At 41.8% G+C, this 25,776-nt stretch overlaps 2 protein-coding genes across 2 annotated transcripts; both read right to left on the bottom strand.

Moving 5' to 3' along the window:
* Positions 1-1,054: 1,054 nt before the first annotated feature.
* Positions 1,055-19,954, bottom strand: LOC139449568 (ATP-dependent RNA helicase DDX55-like). The gene is made up of 17 exons (XM_071231020.1): positions 19,867-19,954; positions 18,494-18,605; positions 17,816-17,953; positions 16,347-16,501; positions 14,591-14,684; positions 13,196-13,251; positions 12,393-12,585; positions 12,042-12,166; positions 10,748-10,837; positions 9,491-9,583; positions 9,138-9,252; positions 8,179-8,258; positions 6,990-7,078; positions 6,113-6,239; positions 4,166-4,253; positions 3,088-3,261; positions 1,055-1,875 (listed from the first exon to the last, which is right to left on the bottom strand). The coding sequence occupies exons 2-17, from the start codon at positions 18,587-18,589 to the stop codon at positions 1,795-1,797; spliced, it is 1,794 nt and encodes a 597-aa protein (XP_071087121.1). The 5' UTR covers positions 18,590-18,605; positions 19,867-19,954; the 3' UTR covers positions 1,055-1,794.
* Positions 19,955-22,116: 2,162 nt separating this feature from the next.
* LOC139450131 (NADH dehydrogenase [ubiquinone] 1 alpha subcomplex subunit 2-like) lies at positions 22,117-25,123 on the bottom strand. The gene is made up of 3 exons (XM_071231789.1): positions 25,018-25,123; positions 23,236-23,342; positions 22,117-22,329 (listed from the first exon to the last, which is right to left on the bottom strand). The coding sequence occupies exons 1-3, from the start codon at positions 25,104-25,106 to the stop codon at positions 22,244-22,246; spliced, it is 282 nt and encodes a 93-aa protein (XP_071087890.1). The 5' UTR covers positions 25,107-25,123; the 3' UTR covers positions 22,117-22,243.
* Positions 25,124-25,776: the final 653 nt, after the last annotated feature.

Below are 25,776 nucleotides of genomic sequence, written 5' to 3' on the forward strand. Positions count from 1 at the left end.
CGGTCTGTAAGTTATTGAGTCTAGACCAGAAAATCCAGTGACAGACATCATGAGCATTGTTATACAATTGGGATATGATGACATGCATCAACCAAGTCAGCGAGTCCACCCGATCCCGTTAGTCGCCTCTTACGACAAGCATAGTCACTGAAGACAATAGCCAGAAACTTTAGGAGTGAGTGAGGTAGGTTTACGCCGCTTTCAACAGAATTGCAGTTATGTCTTAATGTCATCTTAATGTGAGAGGTAAACCCAAAGCGATGCATGTCTCAAGACATTTACCGCTTTGGTGAGTGAGTGAGTGAGTGAGTATGGTTTTACGCCGCTTTTAGCAATATTCCAGCAATATCATGGCAGGGGACACCAGAAATGGGCTTCACACATTGTACCCATGTCGGGAATTGAACCCGGGTCTTCGGCGTGATGAGCCAACGCTTTAACCACTAGGCTACCCGACCGCCCCACCCCTTTGGTGATACCCACAAGCATGGGTATGGTGGTGAACCCTAGAAACATAACTGGGGTGAACCAGAGACCCTAGGATCATACTTGGCTCCATACGAAGACTTTAGGTCATGACACTAAACTGAAAAAATATGTCCATCTCAAAAAAATGAATAAACATTTCAATGATGTGACGTTTTTTCGTAATTATTTACTAAGAAATATTTTTATTGTGTAAATTTGGACATGTTGTTATATATTATTATTATTAGTTATCTCAAACATATTTGTCGATCCCAAGTGCGTGGATGGATGCTCATGATGTCAATCACTGGATTGTCTGGTCCAGACTTGACAGACCGCTATCATATAGCTGGAATATTGCTGAATGCGGCTTTAAAAAACAAACAAACAAATCAAACATATTTGAAAGAGTAGGCAAATATGTTGCCATTTGGTGACACACATCTTCAGAGGTCACTTAATATTGGCAGTAGGGACCAGTCATTTATTTATTTTGATGCATTAATGGACTGAAAATAATGACCCACCCCCTAATGCTTGCCATATTTTTTGATAACCCTCCCCATGTCCTTGAACATTTGTTTCTTAACCCTCCCTGAAAAGACAAAACGCAAATCACTGAATATTTCATTATGAAATGTCCATTTATTCATTACCATCCCCTCCCCAATATACAGGCTGGTCTGTCCCTTATCCAACAAAGAGGTTTCAGGCAGGGTATGAAACTCCCAAAAATTTCAGCCAGACCACAGGACTGGCTAGCTGAAATACTTGCCAGCCCTGACCAAAACCTGCCTGCCCATTATAATCATATGTTTCTCGGGATCATTTAATTAAAAACAAGCACATCGCTAAATGTTAGGTTGTCGAAAAGCTAACAGGGTTTATTTTTGGTTACATTTTATCATTCATCTTTACATGTGAATTAATGCTTATCATCGGGAATTATTTAGAATATTTTCAACTATGAAATATAACCCGACCGTCGGGCAGGGGGATTTGATAATCTGGCAGCCCGAGTTGAAATCAACCCGTCTCGGATGGTCGGGCAGGCAGGTATTTCGATCGCTGTTTCGGGTAATCTTTTGTCACTGTTTCGTAGTGATGAACATTTGCTGTTAAACTGAGGAGAATGAGGGGGGAAATGGTTCACGGTATTCACAATTCCATGTTCGTCAGAAGTATCAGCGTAGATGCTGTTCACCAGTTGATTACTCCATGACATCAGTGATTCTGTGACCTTCACCTTCAGTTCATCTTCTAGCATAATGTCTGGACAGTGACTATCCAGCAGCAGCAACATGGCTTCATCAACTCCTCGTCTGGTCACGTGTCACACTCTGAATCACTGTCCAACTTGTTTAATGCACTTCCAGCAAATTCCTGGTTGAATTCATTCTTCGATATCTGGAAAGGATAACACTGGGTGAGGAAGAGTTCTACATGATGGTGGTGTTGACTGAGTGAGTGAGTTGGGTTTAACACCGCTTTTAACATTATTCCAGTTACATCACGGCGTGTCAGCTTAATGTGGGAGGAAAGCCCGAAGTGATGCAGGTCTAAGACGTTCACCACTTCGGTGAAACCCACGACCATGGGTATGGTGCTGACAAACCTAAAAACATAATTGGCGCGAACCAGAATTGAACCCACAATCATAGGTTTCTGGTGTTGACTGAAATTTTAGCCTCCAATGGTCCTTTCAAATTGGTTCATGGTTACTGACACATTCTCAGATTCACAAGGATGTGAGACAGTTTGTTTGAAAGCTGCTTCAAACAGTGTCAGCTTCACGTGGGAGGAACAAGCCAAGTGATTCATGTTGTAGAAAGTTAGCCCTCTGGTGGTGCTGACTAAACAAGAATGACAATCTGGAAGTTAGGGCACCAATTCCACAGAGATGTTTCGTTTGTCAGCTGCTAGAGTACAGATAGAGACTCTCTATAGAGAGCTATAGATAATTACCCTCAGCTTTCACTATCTACATTGACAAAAAACAATATGTTTTCAAATTTACAGGTGTTCCAACTTATATTTCTGGGCATCATGTACTCAATAACTCCTCCTACACTCTGTATCACCTTCAGACAATCCTACCAAAACAAAGTTAAGGTCCATCCAATTCTTTCATATTACTATAGTTTATCTGTCATGTTGGTTGGTTGGTTTGTCGTTTAACGCCGCACTCAGCAATATTCCAGCTAGATGACGGCGGTCTGTAAATAATCGAGTCTGGACCAGACAATCCAGTGATTAATATCATGAGCATCGATCCACGCAATTGGGATCGATGACATGCATCAACCAAGTCAGCAAGCCTGACCACCCGATCCCGTTAGTCGTCTTTAACGACAAGCATAGTCACCTTTTACAGCAAGCCTGGATTGCTGAAGACCTTATTCTACCCCGGATCTTCATGGGTCGTCTGTCATGTTGACACAGATGAACTACAGTAATATGAAGACTCGGTGTTCCTTAACCTTCAGTTCATGCCGTGACAGATAAACTACAGTAATATGAAAGATTCAGGTGGTCCTTAACTTTTTGTGAATAGTATACATTTTCCAGCATTTCCATCCAGATTTACCACTTGTAGCTATGTCTTCAGCTGACACTTACTTTCCCTTTCTTTAGCTTCTTCATGAGCAGCAAATCTGAACCGAGGTCATCAACCTCCTCAGCTGTGTTAGCAGGTTCAACTTCCTCCAGTTTCCTCTTCTGTGCACGGAGTTTCTTCTCCACTCTCTTCTTTTTCTTCTCCACTTTCTCCTTCTGCCGGGACCACGGCACTGACTGAAAAGACCAACCATGACATCAAATTGTTTCATTCACAATAATGGAGTATGATCTGAGCTATCCATGCTGTCAACACGGAGTTGACAGAGGTCCAAAACATAACCAGCTGCTGCACAACACAATGAACCTGACAACGGCTTAACGTTGCATTCAAGATAATTGCACTTATAACATGCATGAACTGAGGCGATACACCGATGCATCACAATTTTTTTACTTCTCGATAAAAGTATCAATGACAGTAGCACACTTAGTAAGATATATCGATTCTGATCTTAAATGTTTGCTTTAATAACCGTTCCACTAAACACTTATCAGTAGTGCAAGTGAATAGTGAAAACATAAATATTTTCATTTGTTGTGCCATATTTGACACTGACAACTGTAAATTGTCAGTGTGCCAGGAATTTGGCTATCCAGTCTATGAAAGAGATGGCTTACGCACTGCAGATAAGAGCACATGCAAGTATTGTGATACATATCGGATCGTGAGTAATGTAGCGTGATACATATCGGATCTCACAGTTGCTGTATCGTCCCAGCCCTAGTGTGTGTGTGTTTTTTTTTTATAGTTCTAGCCCACTGAGATACCATGCCACTGCTTAACGTGAATACCCCACTCAGACACAGTATACGGATTCCGAGCCAACCAGTCCTTGTTTTAGCCCCTTAATGCCGAGCGACAGGAAAGGCAACACTAACTACCACCTTTTAACATCTTTTGGTATGATGCAGCCGGAAATTGAACCCTGGCAGATGCTCTAGCACTAGACCACAGAGGCAGAAATCTAAAATGGATTAACTATGCCAAATGATGTCCATAAACTGTTCAGGCATTGCAATTTGAAGTCAGGAGTTGTGTCCCTTAGTTGTGCCAGAAACCTAAGATCGATGCACTCACTTTGGGTGGCCTCTTCATCTTTTTATGCCTCTGCAGCAGCTCCCCGCTCTCAATCCTCACCTGCCGCTGCTTCTCCCGATGCTTGTCTCTGAAGCCACAATGATGACCATACAACTGTCTCCTGGTCTCGAGACACACTAACATGGATGTAATGAGGGACCGACCTATCGATGCATTGCAAATGTCAATATCTCGACATCAATGACAAGCATAAATATTGACGGTTGGCATCAAAACCATGATAGGCTATCAATTGAAATATGTACTTAAATGTAAAAAAATACACTGAAACAATCTAAAAATGCATATTCAAGTTTTGGTGATATTTGACAAAATGGCCACAAAAATCAAACTAAGTTGTTCTGTGTATTTAGGCATGAGATAACCAAACAATGTCATTTTGTAATTTTTTGTCATGCCAGTATATATATACTTCTAAAATCATTTTATTGTCCTTTGAGTTAAAGTTGATTTGCTCATGGGCATGGGTGGCCCAGTCGTCTAAGGTGCCACAATTTGCTGTGCAGAGTTGTGTCCCTTGGACACGCCAAATACCTATGCGTGTGGGTTCGGATCCCGGTTCGACCCGATTATGTTTCTAGGTTTGTCAGCACCATACCCTTGCGTGGGTTTCACCGAAGTGGTAAACGTCTAAGACCTGCATCACTTCGGGTTTCCTCCCACATTAAGCTGATACGCCGCGATATAACTGGAATAATGTTAAAAGCGGCGTAAAACCCAACTCACTCACTAAGTTGATTAAGTGTCTGCATTGTGTGTCAGTGATGTATAATCACCAGCTGATATTTTACCATTTGCTTAAGACTGATCATATTCACCAGTTTATATATACACCAGAATAAGACCTATGACCGCATCCCCTTCACCTCTCTGCCAAGCTCCCTAGCAGTCCTCTGAAGCTGACTTTGTTTAATGCTGAGTCAGCACTATTGGCGTTGTGTCTAGGCAGGTTGAAGTGAGTGCATGAAATCTGGTGTAGATCAGGTGATGAGGGAAAGACAGAATGTAGCTTCACCTGACCTGCTTCGTGTATCAGTTGATTTGTAACAGGAAAAGTAACTTGTCTGCAGAAATCAATTCATACATATCTGGTATCAATCTATACCAATTATCAACTCACCTGCATCTGGTATGAACTCACCTGTGACATGTACCAACTCACCTGCATCTGGTATGAACTCACCTGTCACATGTACCAACTCACCTGCATCTGGTACCAACTCACCTGTCACATGTACCAACTCACCTGCATCTGGTACCAACTCACCTGTGACATGTACCAACTCACCTGTGACATGTACCAACTCACCTGCATCTGGCATGTACCAACTCACCTGCATCTGGTAAGAACTCACCTGTGACATGTACCAACTCACCTGCATCTGGTATGAACTCACCTGTCACATCTGCCAACTCACCTGCATCTGGTATGAACTCACCTGTGACATGTACCAACTCACCTGCATCTTCTATGACATGAACCAACTCACCTGCATCTGGTATGAACTCACCTGTGATGTACCAACTCACCTGCATCTGGCATGAACTCAAGTGTGATGTACCAACTCACCTGCATCTGGTATGAACTCACCTGTGACATGTACCAACTCACCTGCATCTGGCATGTACCAACTCACCTGCATCTGGTATGAACTCACCTGTGACGTATAAACTCACCTGCATCTGGTATGAACTCACCTGTGACATGTACCAACTCACCTGCATCTGGTATGAACTCACCTGTGACATGTACCAACTCACCTGCATCTGGTACCAACTCACCTGTGACATGTACCAACTCACCTGCATCTAGTATGAACTCACCTGTCACATGTACCAACTCACCTGCATCTGGTATGAACTCACCTGTCACATGTACCAACTCACCTGTATTTTACATCAACTCGACACACTGTATCCACTCACCTGAATGGAATGTCGTCCACATTAACCTCCATAGGTAGAAAGTTGGGAACCACTTTGCCTTTCAATTCGGGCATTTTAGGAATTTTCAGAAGACCGAATCCAGTAGCTAGTTTCCCGAAGTCAAGATCTGTAAACACAGCATCAAGGCCGTTGAAGAAACCAGACACCAGAACTTCTGATAAGAAGTAAATGTTTCAAATCTATAGAGCACTGAATGGTTCCATGGTACTTATCACTATAGAATGGAGATATAATGCACTGGCTATACTATCAGCGATGGGGCCATGTTATCTCAAGTTACAACTGTGTGAAAAGAGTGAGTGAGTTGGGTCTTACGCCGCATTGAACATTATTCCAGTTATATCGCGACGTGTCAGCTTCATGTGGGGAAAAGCCCTAAGTCATGCAGGTCTGAGATGTTTACCACTTTGGCAAAATGCACGAACACAAGTATTGTGCTGACGAACCTAGAAACATAATAAGGGCAAACTGGCATTCAAACCCTCTATCAGAGGTTTCTGGCATGCCCAAGGGATGCAACTCTACACAGCGAATTGCGGCACCTTAGACAACTGGGCCACCGTGCTCCCGTGTGAGAAGAAACTGGAGAGACAGTCACTGTATAACAGTAACAACCACGGTGAATCGCCAACACGTCGTTGTTAATGGCGCAGACCAGACATACCAGTGGTGGATGAGATGAGGGGTGTCTGGATACAATGACCTACAATCAACAAGTCACTGAATCTGAAAACCTCGATCCAGTTCAGTCGACCAACAGCGGGATATAAGAACCGAAATAACCTGGGTCTCACAGGGTCGACCAACAAATACAGATCGACTGTGAGAATGTACCAATACACTTGCTTGTACTGACCTTTCACCCTGAATATCATGCTGCACTCATGTTTAGCATAGGACTGGACAAACGACACATAGGCTCTCATCCCCTTCTCGTATATTGCCCTGAAAGTCAGACATGGCATAATGAGTATCTCACAGCAACAGCAACAACCATCACATAACTGATTAACTACAAAAGGATATATAGTTCCCTGCAGTATATAAATATAAGGACCCGATAAGTCATTCTCCCAAATACTGCCCCATATACTACCAAGGGGATTATACTTTAGGCCATAATAAATAAAAAACATTATTATCATCCCCTTTTTTTTTCAAAAGATGGGAGGGAGGGAGGGTTTTTATTTTTTATTTTTTATTAAAGTCATCAAGTTGAAGACTGGACACCTTGGTAAGAACAATAGATGACTGAAATAACAAAATAAACATACTTTATACTTTAGGCCATAATAAATATATTTTTTTATTATCATCCACTTTTTTTTTCAAAAGATGGGAGGGAGGGAGGGTTTTTATTTTTTATTTTTTATTTTTCATTTAAGCCGTCAAGTTGAAGACTGGACACCTTGGTATGAACACGAGATGACTGAAATAACAAAATAAACAAAATAAATAGAAGCTGTCGGATGTATGTGGGTCAAACCTATTTTCCCTGCCCAAACTTGTACTTGTGCGTTTCTCAATTTATCCTCAACTAACGCTAACTTGTCAAGTTCCCCACAAGCAAACTTGTTGAAGAGTCATAGACTCTGGCAAAGGACAGGCATAACAGTCTTTAATGGTCTGCACACCCTCTCGTATTTTTAAAATAATGAGCACCATCTTGACAGCCGACAAAGCAGACGATAGGCAGGTATGTCGAGAGTCAGTTGTAGACCAGTTTACGGCATGTCATAAACATGAAATGGCAGTTTCACAGCTAACATTAAAATACTGTAGCATTTCACTCAGTCAAATAAAATATATTTGTAGGGGGGTTTAGTCGTGAGTCGGGCGGGGATGATAATCTAGCAATTATATTATTATGGCCTTATACTTCTTGTTTTGAAAGTCCTCACACAATAATTTTACAGTAATTGAACCAACTACAAGGCTCAGGTGGTATGGAGACTCATGTGCTGAAATGGCTCCTGTTATTAAAAAGTGTTGGCGAGGATCCAAAATGGATAGATTATTCTGAAACCAGTAACCATCACACACACCTGTCCTTGGCAGCCAGCTTCTGTACCGCTGGCAGGTGGTTGTGTACATCCTCTGCCTTCTCCAGCTCCTCCATTGGCACCTATAGATACAGAAGGGGAAGAGTGAGTCAGTGAGTGAGTGAGTGAGTGAGTGAGTGGGTGGGTGGGTGGCTGGGTGGGTGGGTGGGTGGGTGGGTGGGTGGGTGAGTGAGTGAGTGAGTGAGTGAGTGAGTGAGTGAGTGAGTGAGTGAGTGAGTGAGTGAGTGAGTGAGTGAGTGAGTGAGTGGTTTGTTGTTTTACACCGCACTCAGCAATATTCCAGCAATATGACGCCGGTCTGTAAATAATCGAGTCTGGACCAGACAATCCAGTGATTGATATCATGAGCATCGATCCATGCAATTTGGATCGATTGTTGCTTTACGCCGCACTCAGCAATATTCCAGCAATATGACGCCGGTCTGTAAATAATCGAGTCTGGACCAGACAATCCAGTGATTGATATCATGAGCATCGATCCATGCAATTTGGATCGATGACATTCATCAACCAAGTCAGCGAGCCTGAGTGAGTGAGTGAGTGAGTGAGTGAGTGAGTGAGTGAGTGAGAAATGAGGGCTGCATGGAAACATCATAGACAGAACATGCAGAGCAAAGAATGCTGACAAGTATTGCAGTCATATCATGGCATGTAAGCTTTAGTGAGAGGAAATTGATTCAGTTCCCAGACAATAAAAAGATTGGAAAAACCAATGAGCACTTGCAGGACGCTTACAGACCATGAATCATAATCAGGGCAAACAGGTGTTGTGAATCCACATTCACATAAGGCCACACAGGGGGATTCAGCAACCCATACTTGCCACAAGGGGTGACTATGCTTGTTGTAAGAGGTGATTAACGGGATGCATGTCATCGTATTCGTGCGTTAAACAACAAAGAAACAAACAATCAATCCAAACACGGACACAGGGCGCTCACCTTCTGGTTGATGCTGATGAAGTTGGTGTAGGTGTCTTCAGCAGGGAGCAGCATCACAAGGGCATTGCCGGCGTTCCCGATCCTAGCTGTGCGACCACATCGATGAACAAAAGAACTAAAAAGAAAAAAATACAATCAAAAGTCAAAGTAAGACCAAGATCCTGGGTTACAGAGTTTTTGTGAAAATTCCTGGTTGGTAGGTGGGGGAAAAAAGAATAAAAGAAAACATTTCAGGTTATTATTTTTTTACTTTAAATGAAACCTGCTAAATATGTTGCCATGTGTGCACTGTTAAGTTTATCTGTTACCCAACATGTTGAGATGTTGCTGTATCTAAATTAATGTTTGTTTACCTGGCTGAACTCGGGGGGTCAAACTGTATGACCCAGTGTACTTCAGGAATGTCCACCCCGCGAGCCATCACATCGGTACAGGTCAACACACCACTGTAACACACATCGGTACAGGTCAACACACCACTATAACACACATCGGTACAGGTCAACACACCACTGTAACACACATCGGTACAGGTCAACAGACCACTGTAACACACATCGGTACAGGTCAACACACCACTGTAACACACATCGGTACAGGTCAACACATCACTGTAACACACATCAGTACAGGTCAACACACCACTGTAACACACATCGGTACAGGTCAACACACCACTGTAACACACATCGGTACAGGTCAACACACCACTGTAACACACATCGGTACAGGTCAACACACCACTGTAACACACATCGGTACAGGTCAACACACCACTGTAACACACATCGGTACAGGTCAACAGACCACTGTAACACACATCGGTACAGGTCAACACATCACTAACACATCGGTACAGGTCAACACACCACTGTAACACACATCAGTACCGGTCAATACACCACTGTAACACACATCGGTACAGGTCAACACACCACTGTAACACACATCTGTACCGGTCAATACACCACTGTAACACACATCGGTACAGGTCAACACACCACTGTAACACACATCGGTACAGGTCAACACACCACTGTAACACACATCGGTACAGGTCAACAGACCACTGTAACACACATCGGTACCGGTCAACACACCACTGTAACACACATCGGTGCAGGTCAACACACCACTGTAACACACATCGGTACAGGTCAACACACCACTGTATCACACATCGGTACAGGTCAACACACCACTGTATCACACATCGGTACAGGTCAACACACCACTGTAACACACATCAATGCAGGTCAACACACCACTGTAACACACATCGGTACAGGTCAACACATCACTGTAACACACATCGGTACAGGTCAACACACCACTGTAACACACATCGGTGCAGGTCAACACATCACTAACACATCGGTACAGGTCAACACACCACTGTAACACACATCAGTACCGGTCAACACACCACTGTAACACACATCGGTACAGGTCAACACACCACTGTAACACACATCAGTACCGGTCAATACACCACTGTAACACACATCGGTACAGGTCAACACACCACACAGAGGAGTACAATAATAATATGTGTTCCATGTGTTCACACTAAACATGCTTAAAGAAGGTATTAAAAAGGAAATAAGTACCTGGCAAGCTGTCGAAAATTGGAAAATATCTTGTTTCTTTTCTGTTTCATTTTCCCATGGATAGACAGAATCTGACTCTTCTTTAGAATGCTGGAAAATAATAATATCAATCAGTGGATCAAATTTGGCAAAACTTAGCACAAAAAATTACAAAACAAAGTAACTAAGCACACACAAAAATGAGTGAGTGAGTGAGTGAGTGAGTGAGTTGAATTGAATTGGAGGGCCTGGGAGAAGTAGACCAATGTGGTGTAGGTATACTCACTGTTGGAGGGCCCGGGAGAAGTAGTCCAATGTGGTGTAGGTATACTCACTGTTGGAGGGCCTGGGAGAAGTAGTCCAATGTGGTGTAGGTATACTCACTGTTGGAGGGCCTGGGAGAAGTAGTCCAATGTGGTGTAGGTATACTCACTGTTGGAGGGCCTGGGAGAAGTAGTCCAATGTGGTGTAGGTATACTCACTGTTGGAGGGCCCGAGAGAAGGTAGTCCAATGTGGTGTAGGTATACTCACTGTTGGAGGGCCCGAGAGAAGTAGTCCAATGTGGTGTAGGTATACTCACTGTTGGAGGGCCTGGGTGAGGTAGTCCAATGTGGTGTAGGTATACTCACTGTTGGAGGGCCTGGGAGAAGTAGACCAATGTGGTGTAGGTATACTGACTGTTGGAGGGCCTGGGAGAAGTAGACCAATGTGGTGTAGGTATACTCACTGTTGGAGGGCCCGAGAGAAGTAGACCAATGTGGTGTAGGTATACTCACTGTTGGAGGGCCTGGGTGAGGTAGTCCAATGTGGTGTAGGTATACTGACTGTTGGAGGGCCTGGGAGAAGTAGACCAATTGGTGTAGGTATACTGACTGTTGGAGGGCCTGGGTGAGGTAGTCCAATGTGGTGTAGGTATACAGACTGTTGGAGGGCCTGGGAGAAGTATACCAATGTGGTGTAGGTATACTGACTGTTGGAGGGCCTGGGAGAGGTAGTCCAATGTGGTGTAGGTATACTGACTGTTGGAGGGCCTGGGAGAAGTAGACCAATGTGGTGTAGGTATACTCACTGTTGGAGGGCCTGGGTGAGGTAGTCCAATGTGGTGTAGGTATACTCACTGTTGGAGGGCCTGGGAGAAGTAGACCAATGTGGTGTAGGTATACTGACTGTTGGAGGGCCTGGGAGAAGTAGACCAATGTGGTGTAGGTATACTCACTGTTGGAGGGCCTGGGTGAGGTAGTCCAATGTGGTGTAGGTATACTCACTGTTGGAGGGCCCGAGAGAAGTAGTCCAATGTGGTGTAGGTATACTCACTGTTGGAGGGCCTGGGAGAAGTAGTCCACTCCGGCACATGTGCTGAAGAACACCATCACCTTCTCCTGCTTGTGTTCCTTGAGGAAGTGGAGCAACTGGTTGAACTTCTCATCAGCATCCACGATCTGAAGTCAGAGGAAGCTGCCAAATTATTTCCACCATCATCATAACTGTTCTTTAGTGACACATCCTCCATATATTTTCCGATAAATTCAAATTCAAACTGAGTTACATTTATGAAAAATGATCAAGAAATGGCCATAGATAAACGGCCAGTTCGCTACATAACAGGAGACATATTTTGTCTGGGCACCAATGTGTTCTCCAGGATGTGTGAGAATCAGCCCTTACCATGTAGTAGTTCTGAAGTGTCAGTGGCGTCCTCTGCAGCGACTCCGACTCCGTCGACAACTTCTCCTTGACTGTGATCCTCAAGGGGTTCCTCAGCCCTGCCCGGATCAGATTCTCCACCTCATCTGTCTGGGTGGCCGAGAACAGACCCGTCCGCCGCTGTTTGGGGAGGTAACTCAGGATAGTGTTGATGCTGGAACATAGGAAGGTAGTAAAGATAATTCTCCACCTCAACCATCTAGGTGTCCGAGAACAGACCCATCCGTGAGTGAGTGAGTGTGTGAGTGAGTGTGTGAGTGAGTGAGTGAGTGAGTGAGTGAGTGAGTGAGTGAGTGAGTGAGTGAGTGAGTGAGTGAGTGAGTGAGCGAGTGAGCGAGTGAGCGAGTGAGTGAGTGAGTGAGCGAGTTGTCCATCTCAACTGTACAAGAACAGATGTGTCTGATATTTTTGGGGTCGTCATACAATATACAGTCAGCAATATGTCAGGATGGTCTTTGAACTGAAATCGGTCCAAGAGAAATTAGTGGTTGACACTGTAAACACAGATCATTCACACAACTACATATCACCCAGAGCATATAAATAATCAAATCTGGGCCAGGCAAATCAGTGGTTGACAGCATGAGCACCGATCAATGCAGAGTGGCAGGGTAGGATGGCACACAATTAGCAATGACCTGGATCTCATTTCAACTGGTTCTCACAGCAAGCAGATGGAACCAGGATCTTTATTCATCTTAGAACCCCTGTACACCGACAATGCTAACAGTCAAACAATTATGACAGAAAATATAAAGATTTACCTTGCTGTAAATCCCATGTCCAGCAATCGGTCAGCTTCATCCAGGACGAGCACCTCCTTAATACAACATAGACACTTTGAAAGCTTAAGCTGATCATTTTACATATTTCACATGGATTTTGATTTGTTTTTGTCAAATAAAAATTAAGAGTCAAGTCCCATTAATCTGACATGGTTGGTTGCATATGACTATGTCAGATTAACGAGTATGTCAGATAAACGAAATTAAGTAGCATCAACGTTCATGATCGAAAATCGGACAACTACACGATAGATAACGAAACAAACACTAATTGTTCATTAATTGTTTATTGTTAAGCAAGTTTATCTCTGCAGCCGTTGTAATATGCAGCTACCAGACGACTCGTCTCGCATCAAAACACGGGCTGTGTACTCTCGGGTAGATGACCACGGCGTACGCTGACCACTGTGTCGGATTAACGAGACTTTTAATAAGTGATTTCCGTAATTCCTTACAAATTAGGTGTGTCGGTGTTGGAGTGCGAGACCATCTGATTAACAGGTCTAAATAGCACTGATTTAATCGGTTCCCATCATTAGTGTCAGATAAAGCTGATTGACAGAATAACGAGTGTCGGATTAACGAGACTTGACTGAAGGGAAGTATTGGTCTTGCTCTTCAAGTCTTTATGTGTAAATTTGAAGCAGAGATCTCATTCGACAGTTTGTTTTTTCTTGCTTGGAGATGAATACAAACTGCATGTTGGGTCATATACCAAGTTGATGTTTATTATTCAGGGTTCCAAATAAGGCATGAACGCCAAGGGGTCGTTGTCATAACACCAATGTTGAAAGTTAAATCATTAGGGTCCGTAGACTCAAATACTACGGGAGCAAACCCCCATGTCCCTTGGATGCCACTGACTTCTAACACTGTCAGTGTCCCTGCTGGCTTTTGAAACTGCAAACTCTAAAAATTACCAGTCCCTTCAAATTTCTGTCAGCTCTAACAGTGAACAGATAAGAAAAGGTATGAAAACTATCTGATTTAATTCTTTCAACATCATATTCAACATTTCACTTTGGTTCAAGACTCAGTCTCTAAAAATACATTTTTACCCTCAAAGCAAAGTGATATGTTATTTCCTTGCACTAAAAATAGACAATGGAGAACCCTGATGATAAAAGACAAGCCGACTCCATTAGAAAATTATACTTTCTTGATTATCAATGATCTTTTGTTCAACAACTAAGATTTATAAGGTACTTTATATGCCACTCCACAGGGATTGACAGTCACATGAATTATCGGTCCAAGCCTAACTTTACCGGTTAAAACTAGTAATTACTAGTAAATGGGAACACTGCACTGCTAGGATTAATGAACATTTACTGGAGATCTGATCATCAAAGAGCATCCTTCAACTCTACCTACCAAGGCCTTGACGCTGGCCGCCAGGTTAAACGCTCCTTGCTTCCTCTGGAACATGTCTTCCATCCGGCCCGGCGTTGCTATCACAATATTTCCTCTGTCAGAACACAAAAATACACAATAAACCAAAAGTCATTAACATCAGTTCCCTTATGCCATACCTCTCTGCGTGAAGATAGGCTCTCCAAGGTCATGTCAGGTTAACCTTGGGTGAACTCTAACCCCCCAATCTTTACCAACCAGTCAAAACGTCTGATCTTTACAAAGGAACTCCACTAAGAACACAAATACTCCCTCAACTGTACACGCCCTGAGTTTCAACTCCATGCTACTCAACAACTGGGTGTATCAAATATCTCTTTGCGACCTGAAATCAAATATGCTGCTCTGAAAGCTCAACTTGGTCGTGTCAACAAAAGCATCGAGTGAGTGAGTGAGTGAGTGAGTGAGTGAGTGAGTGAGTGAGTGAGTGTGAGTGTGTGAGTGAGTGAGTGAGTGAGTGAGTGAGTGAGTGAGTGAGTTAGTGAGTGAGTGAGTGTAACATTTTAACAGTATTTCAGTTATATCGCAGCTGTCAACTTAATGCGGGAGGAAAGCCCGAGGTGATGCAGGTCTCACATGTTTACCACTTCGGTGAAGCCCAAGATCATGGGTATGGTGCTGACAAACATGATTGGGGCAAATCGGGATTTGAACCCACATTCATAGGTTTCTGGCATGCCCAAGGGATACAACTCTGCACAGCGATTCGTGCCACCTTAGACGACTGGGCCACCCGTGCCCCCGAAAAGCATCAAAGCTGATTAGAAAGTTGACCTGACATGACCGTCCATGGATTGCTGTCAGATCCCTTCACAGAATATTAATATATCTGACTTAACGCCATGACTGACGTAATTCAACGTTATATTCTAAAAACAAGAAACAAAGTGACAATTATTAATCTAATACAAGCTCAAACATGACAAGGAAGGTAACTGAATTCTGATCATAAACTGCATGAATAGACTATAATTATGTTTAGAATTATTAATGTAAAAATATCAGTATATCCACAAAGATATAACTTTAAAACATGAACACAACTGGTTTTGTTTGTTTGTTTGTTTGTTGTTTAACGTCGCACTCAGGTCTATTCCAGCTATATGATGTCAGTCTGTTAATAATCGAGTCTCCACCAGACAATCCAGTGACTGACATAATGAACATCTAACTACGTAAATGGGATACGACGAAATGCGGTGAGGTGAAATTGAATGTAACGTCGCATCCAAGATTATTTCACTTACATAGCGATTTGCATGCATGTGTGTGTGTGTGTGTGTATGTGGATGCTTATACTAGTCCGGATTGACATGAATTTATAGTGCTAGCCCACTGAGGTACCATGCCATAGTTTAACATAAATGCCCCACTCAGACACAGTATACTGACTCTGAGCCGACCAGTCTGTTTTAGCCACCTTAGTGCCAAGGCCAGGCAGGGTAACAACAAGTACCATCCCTAACGTCTTTTGGCATCAAACCCTGGACCTTCGCTCTCAAGGCAGACACTCTACCACTAGAGGCGGTCATGACAAAAGGCATTCAAGAACGTCAACAATAACCGGAATCCATTTATTTGCCTTTTACAACAAGCATAAGTTGCTGGCGACTATATATTCTTACCAGGAATACCCATGTAATCCTGAGTTTAAAACGTTTCATTGTATTAATAAAAACATATCAATGCATCAATGTTGAAAATTTGAGCTACTTACCCATGTGTGAGGAACTTGTCGATATTACCCCCGACATTAGCGCCCCCTATGAAGAGTACTGAGGAGAAGTCCGAGAAGTAACGGAGGAAGTGGGAGAGGACCTCGTCAATCTGTATGGCCAGTTCTCGTGTCGGGGTCAGGATCACTGCGCCCACCTGTAACCATGGTAACACCACGTTTCATCTAAATTCTACGAATGTGACACTTATTGACAAGGTTAGGATAGATTACTACTGTGTGAGTAAGAAATATTCTTGTCACATCATGGAGGGGGATACCAACAATTGACATGACATATTAATATTTATAGCAATGTCGAGCATCAAACAAATTTTAAATATTTCCAGCATCTCCTTCAAATCCAATACTACCCAGTTTCTTCATTACAGTATAAAATCAGCAGAGTTAAAAATACCCGTCTGCTCACCCGATAAAGATGGGCCTTTTTTGTCTTGGACCTCAAACTTTTTCGTGCACATCCCAGAGCTCCAGATAAGCTTTTGGTGTTGTGGGTATTTTACCCATGCATTTTAAACTCATTGGGTATCAGTAATTCTATCTGGGTATCCAAATTTCTGTTACCCACTACATTTTTACATGTGTGGGCAGTTAAGTTAAATATTTAAAAACACTATTCATCTAGTCCCTGCAAAATGGTGTTGTGTGGCTTCGAGAGCTTTAAAGGACTCAAAAATAGCACGATACTTCCACAAGAAAGTGTGATGGCAAATGATCATGATGTAACTGTCATCGTGGAGTTTGGCAAGGTTGACGGAATGCCCCTGTATAATTTCAAAATAAGTTGCTGATTTGCTAATCAAATACGCAGGGTTACTTCACAATATTTTGATGATATGCACAAGTTTTATTTTTGTAGCGTTTCTGTAATGTTCGTTGCGTATTTGATACGCTTGGGTTTTATTTTACTGCATATTTCTGCATTTCTGATGTGTATTTTACGCAGATATGCAGCTTATCTGGAGCTCTGACATCCCATGGTCGGGATGATTTCGTTTACAAAAAGTTATAAAATACATAATATCAACTTATTAAACAAGTATAAATTAATCACATCTGTCCAATGTACAAAAACCATCTGGACTGGCAACATTTTAATCAGACTGGCAATGTATTAGACGTGCTAGTCCAGCTCTGTCACTGGAATTTTTCTGAATATTTAACACTGAAGTTCCCTTCATTTCTACCTTGAATTGATATTCAAACAAATACATGAGCAAGCAAGGATTAAAATGTAAATAAGTTGACAGGAGAGAAGCTTGCTGTGATTACCCTGGCTCTAGCCAAAATGTAACTCCAGCAAATACCAGCCAAGTTTGGCAAGGATAGAAACTGGACTTTTATAGTCAGTTAACTCTCTTGCCTCGGGAAGATGAGTATTACTATTAGAGTATCAGAGTAAAAGAGTAGAACTGGAGAAGCAGGAGAGATTGTATCAATTCATCAGTTACCTCGTTTTTCTTCAGGGGAGTCTCTCTTTTCTTCAAAATTTCCAGAAGCGGGAGAAGAAAGGCGAGGGTCTTCCCACTTCCTGTGACTGCTTCCACGGCGACATCTTTGTTCCGCAGAAACTGTGGGATACATGCTGCCTGGAATAGATGCATAACACGATGAAGATCAGAGTTGACTGTCGATGAATAAATGTTGTTTAACATGTTTACTGCAGTAGACAGCTATAATTCTAGTTATATCAAGGGAGATGGTTAATAATTGAGACTTGGTCAGGCAAACCTGTGGTTGATAGCATGAGCAAGAAACAAGCAGTCAGAGATGAAACACATTTAACGATGTATGGGTCTCAGGACTGACAGGGTTTCTAGACTGACAAGATCTGTGGTCTAACAGGGTGTCTAGACTGACAAGATCTGTGGTCTAAAAGGGTGTCTAGACTGACAAGATCTGTGGACTGACAGGACTGGCTCCAGACTGAATGTATATATGGAATTCTTACTAGAGATGATCATCAAACAAGAGTGTCAAGAAACTTCTCTTCAAGCAACAATGCCATGAAAGTTGAAAGTTGAGAGTTTATTAAAGATTCTTGTCAATAGTTCTTTGATTTCAAAGTCTTCAATAACTTGAAATCCTGCCTGGTACCCACTTACTGCTGAGTGAACAGAGAGACATACCTGAACTGGTGTCATCCGTTTGAACTTGAGAGCTTTAATAGCATTTAGTGTTTCCTTGCCTAAAACACTAGACAGCGAGGTCCACTTGACGTCCATCTTTGAAGAACAGCTTCTGTAAAATTCCAGTCATTTAGACAGCTGTGCAATAAATCGCAAAGAACAAATGAAGAACAAAGCATGGTTTATTTCATGATAAAACGTTGTTATGTCATGATATCATTTCTGGAAATTCGAACATGCGCTCGTGTAGCGGCCATACAATTTCCAAGTCCCGTGATGGGATTCGAACCACGGACCTTCTGATCCGAGGCCGGACGCCTTGTCCACATGACCAAAGAGGTTAACCCCATCAGCAATCTGACAAGGTACGGATGTCATCTGTGGGATGACTCCATGCCCTGCTACACTCGCAATATGATCATGATGATGACATCGTAAATCCGAAAACATTATTTTTGTGAGGAATGTGCCTAGTGAGTTGTTCCCCACAGATGTAGCTAGGCAACATAGAAAAATGCAATAGCTGAAACTATCGCACTCAAGAGTGGAAAAAATATGACAATCAGTATTTGGAGAAAAGGTAGAGATGGTCCTTGCCACTCCTTTACCATCATGTCATTGATCCCAATTGTGTGGATCGGTGCTCATGATATCAATCACCGGATTGCCTGGTCCTGACTTGATTATTTACAGGCCACCGTCATATTGCTGGAATATTGCTGAGTGTGGTGTAAAACAACAAACCAACCAACCTTTACGATCATTTGAGTTGGGAACCACTTGCCAATCAAACAACCCTTTACGGTCCTCAACGTAATGAACCCCTTTACAATCCTTAAGGTTGGGTGTCACGTAGGGTATTTGTCAGCTATCCCTAACGAATTAATTGTGGAGTGGGATATATACTTCCGTGAAGACATCAATTATCAGCAAGTCACTGGAATGATGTACGCAAAATTGTGAAAGCTGAATTTATAAACAAGGCAAGTACTAATATAAACATGTTACTCGTAAGCATAACTTATATCTCATATGTCAGGCTCAAAACGTTTTGATACCGCCGAGTCAATTTAAGGGCGATCAGACTGGTCTGGTGTGAGTGTAGCCGAGAGCCAGGATGGGGTCCGAGACAACAGGCATTGCAAGTGTCTTATTCACACTAGCTTTTTCACCTTCAAAAGGTTATCCGACTGTCATGAAGTCAACATTATCAATCATACACCGTAAATTATCTTAAATTCATTCAATTTCAAATTCGGACACCAAAAATCGAGTGTAAGTGTAATCTCATTTCTTTCTTAAAAACTGTTCAGTTTCTGAAATACGAGTGGTCACATTGTAGGTACGACTCCTACTTTAAACTGTCTACTTACTAGTTAGTCCGTAGTAATATTGTTGTGTTCTGTTATCAGTGTATTCTGTTATTTCACGTGCCACATGGAGGCTGACATATTGGTTTCTCTAAATTGAGGATCGGAATCCTGCAATGACTGGGTTCCCGTCTACTGGAAAAGGGTTAAGTTTTCTGCGCAATCCAATAGCAGAACCAGACTAATTTCTTAAAAACTAATAATAATTCTAAAACGAATCATGGTTTGTCTTATTATTTTCATACGTCTCTGCATTCATCTGTGTAAAAGACAAACTCTTACAAAAAATGTACAAAAGTATATCTTTAGCACTCGTATCCTATAATGATTTGTTCCACTTTTTAAAAAAACCACTCACCATTCTTGTGCATATTGATTTTGATTATGAATATAAAAGCAACAGGCAGTTCAGTGTTCTAGATGTAAGCCGTTTCAGTGTATACTGGAGATTGTCTTGTGAAGTGATGTAAATCTCAGATGTTTACCATCTTGGTGAAACCCACTAGCAAGGATATGGTGCTGATAAACCAAGAAACATGATCCGGGTGGATCTGGGAAATCGAAGAGGTCACCATCGGTTTCTGGCACACCTTAGCATAGCAACTCTGCACAGGCAACTGCAGCACCTTAGTCAACTGGGACATGTAATGGGCTGTTAACCCCGTCCTCCCGTTGTAGAAGAAGTGGTACCGTACTCACCTTGAAGGTGGCTGAAATGTAGGGCTGGGACGGGTAACTCGGGTACTTGGGTTGAGAGGGTACAGAGTAGGATCCAGGTACCCACAGGACTACCCGGACCCGTGGTTAGTCAGGTGATATATTGTTTAATGACAAAAATTATCTAGGACTCTATAAGTCACTAATGTTCACATTTCTTTCTGACCTTGCTCCCATTCCTTCTGATTTTTCATATGGTTGAATAAAGATATAACTTAAGTCAACTTCAGTGTATGCATGACCAGATTGTTTAATACATGTACACGTATCTAAATACGTTTTGCCAGGGCTATGCTAAAAATGTTCCCAAGCAGACATTTTGAGACATCTCCTTAGACCTACAGTGGGTACCTGGGTAGGGTCGGGTAATAGGGGGATGGGTACCCGGGTAGGGTCGGGTAATAGGGGGATGGGTACCCGGGTAGTATATTTGGACTCGTCCCAGCCCAAATATAATGGAGAGCAGTCAAGTTTATTGCCCTTAAATATACTGTTGCATTTGTGTAGGCTGTGTTGCTGCTTTCACTGGTCAGGACTTATGCCAGATTAATTGAGGTGAAATGGGGTTTGACATCGTGTCCAAGATTATTGCACTTATATAGCGACGTGCATGCACGTGTGTGTGGCTGCTTGTACTAGTCTGGACTGATGCCGATTTATAGTGCTAGCACACTGAGATACCATGCCGCAGTTTAACATGAATACCCCACTCAGACACAGTATACTGACTCCGAGCCTACCAGTCCTTGTTCTAGCCCCTTAATGCCGAGTGCCAGACAGGGTAACAAGTACCATCTTTTAACGTCTTTTAGGATTTGGGGATTGAACCCTGGGCCTTCCCTCTCTGGCAGACACTCTACCTCTCGACCACAGAGGCAGTCCCAACTCAGCAATATTCCAGCTATATGACAGCAGTCGAGTCTGGACTAGACAATCCAGTGATTGACATCATGAACATCGATCCACGCAATTGGGATACGATGACATGCATCAACCAAGTCAGCGAGCCTGACCACCTGTCTTACGGCAAGCATGATCACCTGCTGCTGCAAGTATTGGTTGCTGAAGACCTATTCTACCGCGGATCTTGTAAGGATGGATGCATTGCATCATTGAATACATGTATATCATTGTGTACATTGATGCATCAGTGCTCATAGCAGCCAAAATAACTCCATAGGCTTTCCCATGTGCTTGGATATATACTATTCAAAAGAAGTTAAAGGCCACCTAATTCTTTCATATTGCTTTTGTTAATTTGTCATACCATGACAGTAACTTCTTTTGAGTAGTATACCCCCAGCACTGCTTTGAAGAGCATTTACATCACAGCATGTCAGCTTCAAAACCAACCAATGATCATAATCAGGATGATTGAGGGATTCAAACCTACATCAGTGGCTCCTGACCCTACAAAGGGACATAACCCTACACAACAAATTGTGGTGCCTTAACCACTTTGCACCTGTGCCTGAACTCTCACATTCTTACTGGACATAAGTGTTGAAGGAAACTACAACAAAACAAGACTCATGCTTTTACTTGATTTTATTCACACAGAGAACAAATTTCTCACAGGAACATCTAACTCTACACTCCTTGATAGTCCATGGAACTTGTTAATGACATTATTTACACAAAGTCTACACAATTCAGCTTTCATTCATCGCTTGGCCATCGTCTCCACAGCCTTCAACACTTGCTCTGCTGTCATGTCAGTCAGGGGTAGGCTGGACTCCTTGCCAAACTCTGTAAACAGAGGGTAAAAGTAAAAGGAATAGGAATGGGCTGCAATAGTGAAACATCCATAAAATATTTAGAAAATCCAGTGTATCGTGTCCTCTTAGTATTATCATGAAAATGGTAACTATCCTGGGACCTGTTCTATAATACGTTGATTGATTGATTGTTTGTTTGTTGTTTGTTGTTTAACTCAGAGTCTGGACCACACAATCCAGTGATTGACATCATGAGCATTGATCCACGCAATTGGGATATGATGACATGCATGAATCAAATCAGCAAGCCGGGTATACAGACGACCAATTTGCTGTGTAGTGACCGGTCGAAGTTCAGTCAACTAATGCAATGAGGCCGTCAAAGGAGTGGGTGTTGATCAAGTGAACCCTACCATAGTCTGGTACTGTTTGTTTGTTGTTTAACACCACACTCAGCAATATTCAAGCTATATGACAGCGGTCTGTAAATAATCAAGTCTGGACCAGACAATCCAGTGATTGATATCATGAGCACCGATCCACGCAATTGGGATATGACATGCATCAACCAAGTCAGCGAGTCTGACCACCTAATCCTGTTAGTCGCCTCTTATGACAAGCATAGTCGCCTTTTACAGCAAGCATGGGTTGCTGAAGACCTATTCTACTCCTGATCTTCACGGGTCTATTATACAGTGAACTTTCAATATTTCAGTTTGTTGTTGTATATGACAGCTGCAACTTACAATGAGAAATAAGTTATCCACAAAATATTATTCTTGCATAATTTTTTGTGAAGAGTATGTATATGACATATGACACCGCAACTGTGTTGACCTGTCATGTGGATCCCTTCAGACAATCACTCCAATCATAAAGGCATATTCTTTAGACACATCAGGCATAAATTATTTCATACAAGTCCCAACATCCTTACCATATCTAGCATATAACTTGGGCTGGACGTTGCTACATTCTCTGACAAGGAAGGGGAACTTAGGGTTGTGTCTCTTTAGATCGACATAGTACTTCTCTACAAAATCCCTGAAAAAACAAGGTACAGTGATAATACATATATGTTAAAAAAAAACATCCTAAAATATGGTGTAGTACTTTTTTGCATTATTCACTGCAATGGTGTTCAGGTATATGTGATGCCTGCATTCGATCACTAAATAAAGTGTGGTAGTGATTTAGCAATCTTCCAGCAATATCATGATGGAAGACACCAGAAATAAGCTTCACTTATTGTAGGGGATCAAACCCAGACTCTAGGTGTGTGATGAATAAACACCTTTAACATCTCGGCTACCCCACCGTCCCCAGTAATTAAAGGTCCGTAAACATGGTAAAGACATGTATGTTCACAAGTTGAAAAGGCTACATTGGATAATTAGTCAGTGCTGTTATACAGCATAGAAATTGGCACTAGTCCTGTAGTCCTTACCAAACTGCCAAATAGTTAAGGTATCATAAGGACCAGTAGAAATTTGATATCTTTCAAGGTTTTGCTATATGCTATCATTGTAATGACTAGTGGACTAAAAATGTTAGTTTCTACTGCTGTGTCATACCATTGGGTTTTAAATTTTCCCATCCATATTGTACGCCAGCAACTTTTAGGATACCTTTAAGAAGACACCCTGTTACACCCACATATGGATCATAGCAGGATGTTTGATTGGCAAGAATTGTGCAAACCTACGGCATTTTATGGAATGTAAAGTTGTGCTCAATCAGAAAGGGAATACAAGGGCTAAGAAATGGTAACGATAGAGTTGGGGGTTTGTCTAACACAACTAACTCTAAGGATCAAAGAGGCACACAAGATCGGAAAAGCTGTAGCCACAGCTGGTTGCTAGAACATATCATAGTTATCGTCACTTGAAACAGTATCACGAAACATTGCGATGATTAAACGACGAAGAGAGCTGCATGTGTGCTAATACCTTTAAAGTAAAAACAAGCCAGTCCACCAACAAGGAATATTACATACAGTAATGACAAAAAATGCAAAGTGAACTTTTCAAGAAATGTCCATTTTCTTAGCGATAAACATCATCAAAGTTTTAATCACATGGTTACACCCGGGGTAAGAATCTACAGTCAGATGACTGCGAGTGGTTGTGTAGTAGTGACCCTGATCAATAGCACTTAGATATTACATCTGCACGTTTTCCTTTCAGTAAGTGCTGGAAATGTATGTATGCTGCACATGTTGCTAAATATAGTCACTCAGACGGATTGTAACCACACGATCAAAACTCAATGATTATACTTATCATTTAGAGAGGGACAGTTCTTGAAAACGCACTTTGCAATTTTTGTCATTACTGTTCGTGTTATTCCTTGTCGGCGGAATGGCTTGTTTTCACTTTACAGGAATTAGCACACATGCACATCTATGTCTTCGTAATATTATTCATAGCAATATTTTGTGATTCCATTTCATTATTAATCATTAATGACACTACAAGTGGCAAGGATTATAGCGTTACATCTAAGCTGCAGTCATGACAGTAAATTGACTGACAACTCTTACATTTGAATTATCAGAAAAGAATTAATGTCTAAAATTGGGAATGTTTCAGTTCAGCGGATATTTTTCTCTCTTGGATACGTTTGCCCTTCAAAATGTCAACACAGAAATAGGGTAAATAATGCCGTTTTGACATTGCATTTTCTTTCACTTCCAACTTCATCATCTAGGAAACCACACCTTACGCCCTTGCTAGCAGGTGACTTCTGACATAAATGAAAACGAAGTTCTTTTAGATGTTGTCCTAGCCTCAGAGCTGAAGAAGCCATTTTTGCCTTATGCCTACTTTTTTGCCAACCGACGAAAACGGATTCTGTATGTTGACTAAATATAAACAGGAATTAATTCCTCAACATATGGAATATTGATTAAGAACACTATATTATATACAGTAAACTGGCAATTCTAACCAATACAAATAACGTTAATTGAACGGAAAGAACGCGTTCTTTCCAATAATCATTCCGAACTTTGCAAAATATTTTCAATGAGCTCTCTGCATCATAAAGCGACCCCTCGGTCTGAATACTGTTTTTGAAGCGTAGTATAGAGTTTACAGTGTGTCTTGCGACCGGATTAAAACATCGGGCAGTTCATTATATATTTTGATACGTAACGGAAAATAGTTACAAAAAAGATTTGTTTCCTTGTATGTTTACAAAATATATCATAATACAGTTTGATGGGTGGTTCATGTTAGAAGATTAAAGAATTACCTATCCCAAGAATATAATGCGGATTTTTCCTGATTTTTAGTGTCAATTCGTTTCCGGTATTTTGGTAGTACTGCATTGTAAACAACCATCACAGTGTGTGAATACAAAAATGCATGTTGCACTTTAGAATCAAATGAAGTTATCATATCATCGATAAATATTGTAGCTGAAATTTTGCATATAATACAATTATAATAAAATCACAAGGTTTTTATGTTAGTTT

Source organism: Haliotis cracherodii, unplaced genomic scaffold, assembly GCF_022045235.1.
Source record: "Haliotis cracherodii isolate W230 unplaced genomic scaffold, xgHalCrac1.p SCAF_8, whole genome shotgun sequence".
In the NCBI taxonomy this organism is placed as follows: Eukaryota; Metazoa; Mollusca; class Gastropoda; order Lepetellida; family Haliotidae; genus Haliotis; species Haliotis cracherodii.

Coding starts and splice junctions, on each gene's coding strand:
- LOC139449568 (XM_071231020.1), bottom strand. CDS start 18,589: ATGGACGTCAAGTGGACCTCGCTGTCTAGTGTTTTAGGCAAGGAAACA. Junction 9,253..9,490: donor GACCCCCCGAGTTCAGCCAG/GTAAACAAACAT, acceptor TTTTCTTTTTAG/TTCTTTTGTTCATCGATGTG. Junction 6,240..6,989: donor CATGATATTCAGGGTGAAAG/GTCAGTACAAGC, acceptor CTGTGTTTACAG/ATCTTGACTTCGGGAAACTA.
- LOC139450131 (XM_071231789.1), bottom strand. CDS start 25,106: ATGGCTTCTTCAGCTCTGAGGCTAGGACAACATCTAAAAGAACTTCGT. Junction 23,343..25,017: donor CCTGCTAGCAAGGGCGTAAG/GTGTGGTTTCCT, acceptor TTGTTTTTTCAG/GGATTTTGTAGAGAAGTACT. Junction 22,330..23,235: donor CAAGTTATATGCTAGATATG/GTAAGGATGTTG, acceptor CTCTGTTTACAG/AGTTTGGCAAGGAGTCCAGC.